A 15,158-nucleotide genomic window follows, 5' to 3' on the forward strand; every position below is an offset into this window, starting at 1 on the left:
GCCCCCGCAACACAAGTTCAGGAATTGGTTTATCCGTGTAAGATATATGTGACCTCGACTCTTGCCACAGGCAACCCAGACCAGCACACAGTCATTTAAACCCTCATGCTGATCTACCCAGTACACAACATTTGCAGAGGGGCTACTCCTGGTCATGTTGCTAAATCAAATTGTGATTTCTACGGCAATCTAAAAGGACAAGCTTCTTGCCAGGTCAAAAAGCATGGCACCCATATTGTGAGGGTACGCACTTAAATTTCCAGAACTACAGATTAGGAAGGGAGGGTTTCATAGAAGATAGCACTTCTGTTCAGATAGAATGGCGCTCCTCTCCTAGTTATGAAATATGAGCACTATCTCATTTCAATACTGTCTTCTACACCACCCAAACATCCGTCGAAAAACAAACAGCATAGCATCATTTGGCTCAAAATCTGTCACTTTAAAAAGGAACAGGGTCCTTCATTATTCCTTACCGGTACCACCTTACCATAACTACCAGCAGGCAAAAATCATTATAGGAGCCAGGGCGTTCAAATTCTACTACTTCTTCGATACTGCCTCATTACATAAGTTCATGTCTGGTGTTTATTTCTATAGCAACAAACAAGGGCTATCCTACAGGGAACGCCAATTTGTCTTACAATAAAATGCTGAGCTAAAGCCAGGAGAATGCAGACTCTTTCCGACCTACTTTCAGAGCGTGGAGGTTACAGACATTGTTTAATCCAAACCCTGAAGGTGAACACCCAGAGTGGAGAGCTGTGCAAGCGAATTATACACCTGGACTGTGTTGAAATACACCCAATGCGTGAACTCTGCTAACATACTCTTCGAGCTGAGCAGTCAAACTGTACACCCTAAGCTGTATGGACAATCAAGAGCTAAAACCTGAGACACAGCCAGGGTGAAGAGCTGTGCAGGCATTCTGTACACCTTAAGCTGTAAGGACACATATCTTGAGTACTAACCTATCCAGACATGAACCCACAACAGAGATGTGCATGCATGCACCTAGAGCTCAGAGCTGTGCAGCTGTAGTGTAAATACAGGAGAGATTTTGGAGAAGTAAGGGGGTCATTTTGTTTGGCAATTCACCTGAATTGGGCCAGGAGATGCTTAAGAAAGGGAAGGCAGAGAGAAGTTCAGAAATAGGAATGTTCTTTTTTTTTTTTTTTTAAAGAAGGAATCCTACCTCCCAAGAAGAGATGCGAGATAATGAAACTGCATAGCCAGAAAAGGAGTTCATGGTTGTTTAACATGCTAGTTTTAGGTAATCACCCTCTATACTTAAATATATTTTCAATAAAGAGATTTGAAATTAAAATGGAAAAAAGGTTTTATAATAATCACACTGGCATAGATACTGAATCGCCCTTCCGTTTCCTCCGATAGTGAGAAGAAGCATAGTACGAAACCTCTCTGCTTACTTTAAGTTATGGATCTTGTGCTTTCCTGCTTTACTTTTCAGAACCGTCTTCATAAGTGGTGCTTTCAACATTTGTATTCCAAAGTTTAATGGCTATGCTTTGCGATACTCTGTGCTGCATTCCAGTCCATTGTTTTTGCCCCCAATGCAACTTCATACAAAGTCCAGTCATATGTATACCAGACCTGGGCTAGTCCAACCACAATACAACAGTCCAACCTGTTGGGCCTTATCGGCGAGGTGCAGCTTGAATCGCATGTCACAGTGAGAATGGGACCCATGTCTTATCTTTTGCACTTCCGGTGTCTCAATTAGAAAAACAACAAGCATTTGCAATGCAATAGGTCTCACATTTACGCGAGTTTGAGCTATTGACATTGCAAATAACAATGCCTTTTATTTTTGTTTTCGTTTTAAAAACATAAATAAAAGGCATTGTCATTTACAATGGCAATAGCTTAAACTTGCGTAAACGTGAGACTTATTGCATAGCAAATTCTTTTTTTACAGAGAACCGGGGCACAGGCCTTCCTCGGGACAAGGCTTGAGGGGACCCACTGGAGGAGAGAGACACAAATTGAGCATGTTATGCACCAAAATATTCGTGAACTGGTGATAAAAATGCATTTACGACAGATAAAATTGTGCATCTATCATTTCATGCATCTGTGAATCAAGTCAGGTTTCAAATGGCGGGCTTTTACATAACACCCTAATGCATTCTGGGAGTTGTTGGTTGGCTGTTTTTTGATACGTGATTAATTAAAAAGAGGAATTTTAATCAAAACTTTGTCTTTTTGTCATTTCATTACGCTTTAGAGTGGGCTCTCCTTCAATTAGATTAATTGTATTCTGGGATTGTAGTTCAATTGAACTTACTGGATGAAAGTATCAGGTTTTAACGGTTCGCCAGACTGTGGGAATATAGAGACCTGAAGCCGCTTCTGTTTTTTCTGGGCGCTAGAAAGAATTGAGCGCGAGAGATCTCCAGCTGAGTGGAATCCTCTGTCAATGACGTTTGCTGCTGGGTGTTAAGTGTCGAATGCTTGTTCTTGCTGGCTCTGGGCATGGCGTTGGATGGATGCCAGGGCATGCCGCTGGCACGCCTGGGTTGTGGCCTGCAGAACGCCCATTCTTTAAATAATGACAGCAACACGAACAGCATGTGTAGCTCCTAAGAGCGTTTAAGTGGTTAAAGCACCTGCTCCGGCGATCTGTCTACAGAGGGCCACGGAGTCATATACAGGACAGGGCCGCCCCGGCTGATACCCTTCTGGGGCAGTTCCATTGTATCTGGCAATAGTAACTCTTATCGCAGTGCCAAGAAGAAGTGGCCTTTTACAAAGCACTATATTCAAAGCACACAAAGATGGTGCTAGCTCTGTGCTGTATGCTTTAGAAAGAATATCACTTAGGGAGTGGAGTATTCCTATTTCCTACAGCTCCTAATAGCAGGTTAGGCTGTTAATATTGCACAGTGGGACGGGCACCTGCTGCAGAGATAGGTGTAGAAAGCTTTAAGGTGACAGATTCGGGTCCAGGCGTTAAAATGTAACCTGAGTTCCTTGGACTCTGCGGCCCGCTGCAGGAAGATCACCGGAAATGTCAGACATTTAACCCCCGGATTTATGCCGTTGTTTGTATTTTATTTACTTATTTTTACTTTCAAGGAAGTCCGAAATTACTGCAGGTGCACTATAATGCGTCCATATAAAAATACAAATGGGATGTAAATACCTATGTAGAAATGTAATAAAATAAAATAAAAAATTAAAACACAGCACTGGTCATTTTTTCCCCCGGATTTGTCCACAGCAAAGTCATTTCACTCCCCAGAAAGAGCCTTCCCAGACATCACCAGTATGTTTTGAGGGGTTCTCCTTTCGATTTGGGACGCAAACACATTGACTCTTGGCATTAACCGGAGTAAATGTATAATTGTATACGTGGTGAGAAAACACTACATAAGTGCCCATGCACTGGGGGTAGTACTGAGTCCCGGTACCCAAAATGCACAATTTTTTAGGCTCCGAGTGAGCCTTATATTATCAGGACAAGTTGTAATTGGCATGTCCGAGGCACCGTGCCCTCCTCCCGTGTGCAGTGGGGACAAGGCGCTCCTGTCGCCGTGCCAGGTGGGAGATGTCCCTGCTCGTACTGAGGCTGGCATGACTCATCCGCCCCCTGGCTGCTTTTGGTTCCCCTGTAGGCCAATTCGACCATGGTCACGTGGTAAAGACCCTTCTTGTCTTATGGCCTGTTTTTAGGTCTCGCCTGACCCAGCGCATGCGCTGGTCTGGCCAGACTTATTGAGAGGGCTCCAAAAAGTGCTACCAGGCCAGCATAGAGCTACAGTGCATGTGCGCGTGCGCCGCGCTTTACCGCAATTACTTTCACTTTCGCGGCCGTTTTGATGTTTGATCGTGATCACGATCGCGATCACTTTCGTGGCCGCTTGCATAGCCAATAGGTCTCGCTTTGGGACCTTATAAGTATTTAGTTATGCAACTGTTGCTTAGCTAAACACTTATAAGGTCCCAAAGGCGAGACCTATTGGCTATGCCAATGCTTGTTAATGTAGCTGCAGACTTACCTGGGCAGTATTCAATGTCACTGCCTAGATTTAAGTCTCTTTGCTTAGGTTTTACTATTATTGACCAGTGGCAGAGGCGGGAGTGTGGAACGAGGGAAGGTTTGGAGTCCCTTGACAAGCGTGAGCCCGTTTTGAAAGGCAGCTGGCAGCATAGTGCCTTGCTGTGTTCCTATTTCGGGGCCTCGTCCTGCCGGTACGTTTGGCTGTGGTTTCCCGATTGCAGACTTCTCGGAACAGCGCGAGTCTCTCACACAAGGATGTTGACAGAAGCAGAGCAACATAAAAATCACAAAAGTATGCCACGGAGTGGATGCAGTGGTCCGAGCCAGAGCAAACACAGGCCTTCTTCACACGGGGATGTTGACAGAAGCAGAGCAACTTAAAAATACATCACAAAAGTATGCCACGGGGTGGATGCGGTGGTCCGAGCCAGAGCAAACACAGGCCTTCTGTGTGCTGCAGCGAGCCGTTGCCGAGCGCACGCGCCCTGCTGGAGCTGTGCTCTCAGAGCAGGAGGAAGAGACCTACATAAGCAGAGCTCGCGGACGCTGTCACCCTGCAGCTACAAGCGCTCGCCAGGCAGCTGCTGTTTATTTTTGCATCGCGCTCTCACTTTAAAGTGAAAGCGTGATGCAAAAATAAACACGCGGCGCCCTGTCTCCTTTTGAGACGGCCCATCCAGACTGGCTCTCACAGCGTGTTTATCTAACACGCCTCCTAAAGATAAGAAATTGCTTTGCAACCAGCCACAAAACAGACGAGTCAGTCCGGATGGGCCGGACCAAGAGGCGAAAGGGCAGCAACCGAAAACCCTCCTTTTCAATGGGAAGCCAGAGTTTAACATATAAACGCTGACGCTACCCAATGAAAATGAGGGGCGGGGCTTCAAGTCCCCTTCTTGAAACTGCCTTGATGACTATAGCTCTTGCATGCGCTCCAACGCCAGGCGAGACCTAAAAAGGTCTGAATTCATTTTTAAAGGAGCACAGTAAATGAAAATCCCAAAAATGCTATTTACATAGTTCATTTCTGTTTGGAATATGGAGAATGAAAAATCATGGCAAACTTTAGAGCAGCAAAAAAAAAAAGACAATCTCAAGAAACCCTTCTCTTAATTTGAAATCCATATGCTCATACCCAATCAATGATTGTAGTTTTACTGTTATCTATAGAGGCACAGGTTAAAAAATTCCAGGCTGCAAAATGCTCCAGGACAAAATCTGCAAGACTGGTTGAAAGGGTCAGACATGACACGAGGCACATTGACGTGCAAGTCATTTTACATTAAACAGTGTTCCACTTGTATACATAACACTGCATTACAATGGTGTTTATCAGCCTGCACTCGCTCCATGCCAATGGGTATATGTGATAGTTGAATCACACAAAAAGGTGATGGGAGGAATGCTTGCAATTTGTCAAATCACTGGCAATTGCTCGGGGTAGCATTCCAACCCATCGTCCTTCTGTTCACCATCCAACCTTAGTTTGGACCCAGCCATATGCAAATCAGTCTTGACGCTGCTCCTCATGGGACCAGTCCAGCCTTAACTGACAGGCCAGGTCCTACTGGAATACAAATAACCGAGGACCGGTTTGGCCCTAGTTATAGGGTCATCAGCCAGGTGCAGCTTGGTTCTAGTGACACAGTGAGCATTGGACCCACACTTGGGCATGCCCATGCAATTTAGGGCAGTACCATAAACCACACAAAAGGTGATGGAAGGTATAATAGCAATTTGTCAAACCACTGTCAGTCGCTTGGGGTAGCTTCCCAACCCATTGTTCTTTTGGTCACCAGGTCATCTTAGTCTGAACCCAGCCATATGCGAATCAGTCTTAACCCTGCTCCTCATGGGAACAGTCCTGTGTGAATTGCTAGGCCAGCTTCTCCCTGACCCCGAACCCAAGCAACCCAGTGCCGGTTTTGCCCTAGTTATGAGCAAAATAATAATGGGTTAGGATGCTACCCAGAGTGATCGCCAGTGGTTAGACAAATTGCAAGCATTCCTCCCAACACCTTTTGTGTGTTTCATATATGTGACAGTTGGTCTGTGTGCATCGATGAACACATTCTTATTGGTCTGTATGTTTGCATGCCTTTATATTTATTGGACTTTCACACAAATGTCTGTAGGAGTGAAAGTGTCTGCATGCCTGGGTGCATGCCCCATGCACAACAAAACTGTTAGTTTTGTCACTGCTTCTTAGGCTAAGCTGTAAGATTACAGCAAAGCTGTACTCATGCCAAGAGAGCCAGTGACGCAGGAAGTGAATTACTGACTTTGCAGTTATCTGAGATATCAGTCATACTTCAGGAATAGGGACTTGCTTCTGCAAGATATCAATTCTACAGCGTCCAATGTCTCGCTTTGTGCACCATAAGACAGAAATTCATCATCTGCTTAAATCATTCAAATCACGTAGTGCAGGGCACTGACAAAGGTCCAACGAGTCTCTCGTGCCTTTTGCACATACCTCTGCAATACTTTATAGCAGTTTGACAAGCATTAATACACATTAAACGTTTTAGGGAAAAAATTAAATGAATCAGAAGAGCAGAACAAATAGAAAGAAGTTAAAATAAAATATTACTTAAGACACTTTTTATTCAAAACGAGGAACCTAAAAAAGCAGAGAACATTTTAAACATCATAAAGAGGAACATTTTCACTTTACAGCCATCGTTTAAGTGTTTAGCAGTTAAGTTGCCCACGTCATGTGACACCTTCATCTAGTTCTGGCTTTTCGGCCACAGAATATTGCATTCTTGGAACTGAAGTTTTGCTTTTTTATTAAGAGAATTAAAAAGCCTCTCTATTAAGAACAAAGGACTGGCGTAAAGTGTCACCACTGACCAAGGATTCTTTCAACTATGCACGTTAGAAGTGTGCATTAAACAATGTATCCCCTTGTTTTAAATATGTAGAAGGGTGGCTGTACAAAACTGACTATTTTAAGCAAGGTATTACCCCCACCCTATAAACAAACCACTGAAATGTAAAGAAAAGCTGAAATTACCTTTTTCCCTTCAAAAACATCATGTGCTATTAGGTTACACAGTTCTGATATTTTTCTTTGAATTCCCTCACTTGTAGTCCTGTATTTAGAATCCGGAAATACAACGAGTCCCATAATATAAGGGAAAACAAACAGTCATGTATGATCTACTCGTTCTTGACTGCAGGCAACTTGCCAATCCAGCATACATCACCTTGTGCCCACCAAGGTGTGCCCCTGCAGAATGCATGTATTAGATAAAGAAACATCTGTGAACCATACAAAGATGTGGACTGCTGCCTGCATCACACTCCGGTGGAAGCACTCTTGTAGAATAAAGAAATGGGGCTAGGCACGATTCCATACCAATACAATATTTTCCATCTAGCACTGCTTGAGTGCTACTCTAAATATCGCACTATTTCAAAAGGTTAGGTAGCCAAGTGAGTTAGGAAAGGTATTAACAGATTTAAAATGCTGCTTGTCACTTGTATCTATATCAATGTTATTATTATGTACCAACTTTTAAACTTTAATTATATATGGAATCCGCCAATCCAAACGCCCAACAACTGTATGAACAAAGGTCCTTTCATCGTCCAGATAGTTGTGCCATCCCGCTATTCATTCGACTTTCGGGCAGAAACAGTGTTTCTTTCCTGTGAATTTGACAACTGGAGTTACTTCATGTGTTTTCATGTTGCCCCTTCAGCAGAATTCAAAGTTCACTTAGCTGTGGGTATATGCAAAGATTATCCCACCTACAGTAGACAGTGTGCATTGCCTCCTCACCAGGCTGCATGGTGGTGAACAGTTGGTCATAACTGAGGTTCTAGGGATGAGCAAAGACATTTTTAAGAGTATACCAAGGAACAGAATCCGCCAACCACCTTTGTGTAAAATTATTTTAGTCTACTAATAACTGGGGCACTTCACACCCCTTTCCCCCACGAGCATATGACTAGCTGTGACCCATGAAATGCGTTTTCTGCATGCTGTTTTTTCATCTTAAATAACAGGCCCTAAGTGTGCAGTCTGGATGGTGTCCTTCCCAAAGACACAGTAATCACAGCACAAGAATGTAATTCATCTCCACAGTTCTTTAATGTACCTTGGGAGGGACTGCTGCCCAGAAGTAAGGCCATTTCTGCTAGGCATGGTTGTCTACTTAGTCTTCTTAGACACATCCTTGGGGGCATCTGTGGCCAAACTTTGTCCAAGGCAAATCTCTGTCTGAAAATCTCAGACACTCCCTTCCCCTTCACGGAGAAAGACCAGGACGATGTTATCTGCTCTGGCTTACCAGAGTTATGGATTTTAAACATAGTATGCTTTTCGACTGGCCCTAGCTTCCTACCAGTAACCTCTGTACTCTATAAGAATTGACCCCCCCCCCCTCCAGGACCATATTCTTGTTATTCTTTGAACTTCGAAAGAAGCTTTACACCTCAGCTTGGAGACATATTTGACCAGCAAGGGCAATTTTTGCTCTTACTTTAATGATTCCTAGAAAATTCCAATCAACCTCAGGCCAACAAATGAGTCCAGCTGATGTATCTGATTTGGAGGATTAGAGTTGTACTGCCCTACAGAGGAGTGATTGGCCTACAAGCAAGAGGAAGGCAGGGATATATGATGTGCGTGGAGAACAACTCAAGCAAATGAGACTAACCTTTAGCATCTAAGTGTGAAAGACCTGTTTGGACCGTCAGAGGACTGTACCAGTTGGTGAGACTGCATTTGTTGTGAACCCTTCCCTGATATTGTGGGAGCATGCATCATCACGTCACCCCGTTCTCACCCATGAGGGAAGCAAATGTTTTTTCATTTCCCCCCAAGTCTTATCTTAGTCGTGCCCTTATTTCGGAACTGTCCAAATCACTTCTCAATGCCACATGCATTGGGTATAGAATGATTTAAAGGTGCAAAATAAACCCTAGCTCCAATTGGCACTATCGATCCAGTGGGTCGCTCCAAGTCCCAAAGGTGCCAACACCACATAACCTTGACCACATTCAGTTATTTAAAGAAATACGATTTACATATGGCTGGGTCTAAACCGAAATGGCATGGTGTGCAAAATAACAATGGATTGGAATGCGGCCCCAAGTAAGTGGTAATTACCAGTGGCTGAGATTAATAAAAGCAATTCGACCATCACTTTTTCGTATCTTTTAAAATTATAGGTGTGACCACTGCCCAAGAGAAGTACGAGTGTGGTTCATTGTTGGCAGCGACTTATAATGGGTACCATTACTAGCCAATTAATGGCATATTAGGGCTGTATCGAATGCACATTAGGAGTTATTTTACTGTATTCTATTGTACGATAGTACTACAGAGTATGGTATATCTTGGTAGGGAGTGCAGATGCAAGCACAGTGATATCCAAATATGTGGCATGTCTACTTTTGGATAGTTGTGCAACGCCACAATGTATAAAGCGCTACATAAATGGAATTACAATACAATCTGCTTTTTAAAGAGTATTGTTGATTGGTGTGTTACACATGTGTGCTGCTGTTAGCACTGTGATAGCCACATACCCAACAATGTAGCATATCTGCCCAGCGCTGGATTTGTGTGCAGTGTTTTCTCCAGTATGTCCTGTTGAGAGTTTGTGCGTGTTGTCCACGCAGAGAATTGTGCAGGACTCTTTCCCAGCCTTAACAAACCTGTAACAGCTACAGTGTCTCTGCAGCCCGTTTATTATTTCCAGGCTGAGGGGGTGAGAAGCTGAGCTGTACAGTGTATGGTTCAGCAATGTGTGGGACCTGGCCCTTACAGGCAGGCTGGGGTGAAGCTAAATCTAGTCCTCTATGGGGTAAATGATGTGCCTAAATTCTCCTACCCAGAACAAAAAAAAAGACTGACTGTATATGAGTAACTATAATAGGAGTATAAAGCACTATAATAAACTAAGCTATTGCTCACTTTTAACACGCAAGTTTTATACCATAAGGCACAACCTTGCAGTTCTCACCTGCCATCAATATGCATGTAAAACCTTGAAACAGAGTACCCTAAAAACGACCCTGAAAGAAACAGACACAAGACACACAAAAAGGCAACGTGACCTGCAACGTATTATGCTGGAACTTGGAAACACAGCATGACTAACTTTGAATTGTCTCACTCTAGTTCTAACTCGTGCCTAGAAGTCCGAACATAAATGGATGGGAAGATGAAAGAGAAGAGATGGCAATAACTATTGGAGGAACCACAGCAACAGTAAAAGAGGCTCAAACTTTCTCAGTGGAGAACCAGCACAAGGAGTAAGGGAAAACCTGCTGAGAGATTTTGGATGAGCAGTAGAAAGAGCATGGTAGGTAATAAACTCTGTTTGATGTGAGTCTTCCCAATTGTCAGAGCGTCTGCCTGAAGGAAGTCCAGAATGAGTCAACTTGACTGACCGATGGCATCAAGAAACCTACCCACATTACCCCTTTTCTGAGAAATGTCCGGTGGTTCTCTTGGCAACGCTTGACCACTTTTAAACAACTTTGCCTCATGTGTAAAATGTCTATGGAATGGCTCCGCTTTTGACTTGCCAGGCCTTAGCTCTACCCCTTACTTAAGAACGTGCTAACTCGGAAGATAAAAGCGTTGTCACCCAGGCTCCGAGATAGGGAAATAAATATCTCTTGACATGGGAGCACTGCTCATTTTACAGCATTTCGGGAAACCTTGAAAAACATCCTGTAGGTGATGCCCTTCTCATGTGTTGTCTTATCTGCTGTTGCCCAGCGCCTACAGGGAATGTATGTTGAACTGTGTGTTATAAACGCAATTAATAAATTAATGTGCCGTAAGACTAATCCACTCATACTTTACACAGGCAGCCCTGGACCCTCAGCAGAAAACATTTCTCTGTACCAGACAAATCTGATACACCAGCACCACTTGGCCCTCTGCTATAATCTGGCCACCAAATAAGCGATAGCAATAGTACCTCCACCATAAACGAAATGGAATCACCATACCCATTAGCTATAAACTGATCACAGCTCGAAAACATCAGCTATAAACTGAGCAAAGTGAACACAGAAGCAGGCCCCTCAGCTATAACCTACCCATAGCCCAACAGCCATCAGTAATACTGCACTGACCACAAACACCAGATATCAGTGAGAAAACGGCGATGACAACTGACAATTAACAGCACAACATCGGACCTGACAGCCATAAACTTCCCACAACAGCATACCAGCATCTACATACCGGCCAGTGCATCAAGAGCCCCAGAGTCAGATCACAATATCTATCCCATCAGCTACAAACCTAATTGCACCACCACAGGATCATACGTCTCAGCTATACATAAAAAAGAGGCCAGCACCAAACCATTCAATTAAACACTCAATGACGTTAGACCTCCTACTATACACTAATAAAAACTTCAGAACACTAAATTATAAAAAATAAATACAGAGCTAGATCCCCAATTATAAACTGGCCATAGGACCAAGTCATTCACAAATACACGGACGACACCACTAACCTCCAGGATATAAACAAACCGCATTACAAGAGCCACAGTTCTGCCTAGAACGTCACCAGATCCTGTGTGTGCTACTCCCACGCGTGTGCCATGCAGTTCAGATCGCCCACACTCGTCCCTTTGAGTACTCACAACTCCTTGATGAGAACCATGGTGCCTCCGCCGGCTCTTCCTGGATGGCAGTGGCGATTCCACTCCACTGGACCCCGTTTCACTCCAAGCCTGGGTATCCGTTGCCCGGGACCTCCCTTACGTTCTCCTCCACTAGACTCCCAATATCCTTGTTTTCTACTTTACCTAAAGTGACCTTAAGTCTTTCACCCACCTGCGTTTGACTCTACGACTGGTCTACAAGTTCCCTGCTCTTTCCTGTCTCTGTCACCTGGGTCCCACGACTGTCCTGTTCAGTGCTTCTTTATCTAGTCCCAAGTGCCCCTCTTTCATTAGCACCACTCCGCCCCAGGCCCCTTTGGCTCTGTCTCTTTGGTCCCTTACTTCGCCTCCCAGTTCGTCTAGCTCTTTCCCGGCTCCGGGTCCTCTGTTCCCTTGGACATGAGCTGCTCCCCTCTGCCTTCTTAATGAAGGTCTTAGGCTTCCCGGAGCCTCTCAGTCTTTCTATACTACGTCCCAGCTGCCAGCCCCCAATTTCGTTCTCTGCTGATCTGGGGCTTATTTTTATTCTCCAATCCCGGTTCTGCACCTGATCTACCTTCCCCGGTCTCTTGGTTCCCGCTGCCCACTATTGCCCCCCCCCAACTCGGCAATGAAGGTTACTGGCGCTTCCTGGTCCGCTCGGCGCGGGGGCGGAGCGTTACTGCAGCAACAGGAACGTCACGCGCACTTCTAGCGTCGCCACGTTCGGTCATCTTGAGATCTGATGTCACACGCTCAGAACACGTCAGCCCCGCCTACTACTGCTGTTTCTCGCTTAAAAACTCCAAACCGGAAATAGTCGCAGGGTTTCTTGTTACTGTAACCAGATACTTTGATAGTAATAAACGTTGCCATGTGTGCGATACTCTAGATTTGCGCGTGAGGTTTGCGGTTTGTAAGCTAAAATGTTTTTATTTTAGCTTTCTTGATGCTTAAAACTTTTTGCACGTCATTGCAAGTTGATGGAGAGGTTAACGCTCCCTTTTTAACCTACAGCCTCCTTTTTATCGGAACCCAAAATATTCTCAGTATGTAGTGGATCAGGGGCCCGATCTTGTGTGTGTGTGTGTGTGTGTGTGTGTGAGGGGGGTGGGTGTCGAAGACTCCCAGCCAGGGCCCACTCGAGCACTGGTGGCGGCTTTTACGACAGTTTTTTGGCGCCCCTCCCCATAACCACCTTCTCCATGAATTCCCTCTCTACTGCTGTGTTGTGCCTGTGATGCAACAGGCACGCCACGTAGGGTCATGTGACCCAGCTTTAATAAATGGGTGATGCTTGGACGTAAGACAGTCAGGCGAACAACGAGAGTAGCCCCTGAAGCACTATCCTGGCTCCTGTGCTTATTGCTTCCCCAGAATGCTATAATCCACACACTCAACCCCCATCGTGAGGTCGCGTGTCACCGCGGGCCTCACGACACAACAATTGGCGACGAGGGTGGGATTGCCCCGCTCTCGCACCGAGTGGCGGCTGCGAGGGCCTCTCACCTGCCCTGCGGTGCTCGTACCACGGAGCGCTGGAGCCCAGGAGTGCTGTGTCTGGTTTAGCAAATCGGCGTGACGCCTGCAGAGGCAGCGGCGTGGCAACTCCTGCGCTCGGACTGGTGGCTGTCACGGAGGTGAGCTACTGCTGCTGCAACACCTTCACAGCACACCGTCGCGTGTGAGCCGCTCCGTCATAGAACCTCCGAGCGCACCCGTGCACACGCAAGCGCTACTTTTGAGCAGCTGCGTAGCAAAGTGCTCGGTGCCCATGCGGCTGAATCCGGCAGTATTCCCCGGCGCCTCTCATCACGGCGCGAATGTGGCTGCGAAGGGGGAACGAAAGTGAAAGTCACAGCGCGCTGTGAGGGCTGACAAACAGTGCCTGCAGCTGGTGTAGGCTCGATAGCAGCAGAGTCTCCCACACCCAAATAACACACAGAGTGAGCCCAGTGGGGACTGCACAGAAGAGCACACAAAGACAAGTGCCATACAGAGTGAGCCCAGTGGGGACTGCATAGAGGAGCACACAAAGGAACACTCAACAAGCAAGAAAGTGAAAGTGAAACACAACGCTGGCAGCAAGAGGGTGGCTTCTCAAGAGCATCTGGAGAGAGACATTATAAGGAAACAGAGGGTCACCATGTCCACAATTCCCCCGATAGAGCCCTTTATAGTGGAAGGCTCCCCATCTTCACTCGCCCCAAAGTGGAAAGACTGGGTGGAACGGCTACTTATATTCTTTGAAGCCACCAAGGTTCACAGGGATCAGAAACGAGCTATGCTACTGCATCTAGGGGGTAAGGATATCCATAACATAACCAAGACGCTCGCAGAAGCCACGCCAAAAACTCACAACACACTGATAAACGCTCTCAACGGTCATTTTGAGCCAATGGCTAATCGGGACTATGAACGGTTTATATTCCGGCAAGCGCGCCAACTCTCAGAAGAATCCCTCGACACCTTCCACGCCCGCCTCAGGAACCTGGCGTTTACGTGCGGTTTCCGCAACGAAACGGAGGAGATTAGGGGGCAGATTATTCAGGGCTGTGCGTCTGCCAAGCTCCGCAAAAGAATCCTGGAGGAATCTGGAAAGACACTGCCGTACATACTAACATTGGGGCGCACTAAGGAATTATCCAAGGCCCGGGTAGCTCACATGGAAGCGTCTCTCCAGTCCCCAGTCAAGACGGAACCGGTGAATGTTGTGACGGCCAAGCCCACGAACCTCTGGAACAAAAAAGACGCAGGAACGGTGTTCCCAGGGCAGATGAAAACCTGCAAGTACTGCGGAGGACCACTTCACAGAGCAACGGACTGCCCAGCCAAGGGGAAAAGGTGCTCTGGATGTGGGCGATTTAACCATTTGGAAAAGGTCTGTAGATTGAAGAGATATCGGAAACCTCGACAGGTGGTGAACATGGTCCCGGAAGAAAAAAAAGGACCCAGCGATATGAATGATGACGAGGAGGAGGAGCGTGTGGTACACAAGGTACACATGATAGGAACAGCCACCCCGCAAGCCACGACGGCTACCCCAATGCAATATCCAGGTGGGCCCTCAGGACATCCTTGCTATGGTAGACACAGGTGCCACCATCAACATCATGGCCTTTGCCTTGTATGAGACCCTGAACCCGGCGCCCCCGCTCAGCCACACGGCCATCACCGTGTTTGCATATGGACAAGACTCACCCCTGAAGATGTGAGGTAAAGTCAAGACTCTGATATCCCATAGCGCCCATTCTATCACTGCCAACGTGTATGTCACGGAGGATGGACAGCGTATGCTATTAGGCTGCCGGGCCGCTGAAGACTTGGGAGTTGTGAAGTTCGTGTTTGGAGTGCACCAGGAATCGGTCCAACACATTCTGAAGGAATTTGCAAACGTATTTGAGGGGATTGGGAAGTTTAAAGGCAAAGAAGTGCATCTCCACATCGACCTCACAGTACAACCTGTAGCCTTGCGCCACCGGCGGATAGCATTCCACCTGCGT

The 15,158-nt window shown here is 46.0% G+C and overlaps 1 protein-coding gene across 1 annotated transcript in view; it reads right to left on the bottom strand.

Moving 5' to 3' along the window:
- The window catches only part of PITPNA (phosphatidylinositol transfer protein alpha), a 230,081-nt gene extending 217,789 nt beyond the window's left edge, over window positions 1-12,292 (bottom strand). Inside the window, exon 1 of the mRNA XM_085649058.1 lies at window positions 11,656-12,292. Within this exon, the coding sequence (XP_085505184.1) occupies window positions 11,656-11,675 (20 nt within the window). The 5' untranslated portion in view covers window positions 11,676-12,292. The remainder of the gene's footprint in view (window positions 1-11,655) is intronic.
- Between the last annotated feature and the right edge of the window lie 2,866 nt (window positions 12,293-15,158).

Source organism: Triturus cristatus, chromosome 3_2 (genome assembly GCF_964204655.1).
Source record: "Triturus cristatus chromosome 3_2, aTriCri1.1, whole genome shotgun sequence".
Classification (NCBI taxonomy): domain Eukaryota; kingdom Metazoa; phylum Chordata; class Amphibia; order Caudata; family Salamandridae; genus Triturus; species Triturus cristatus.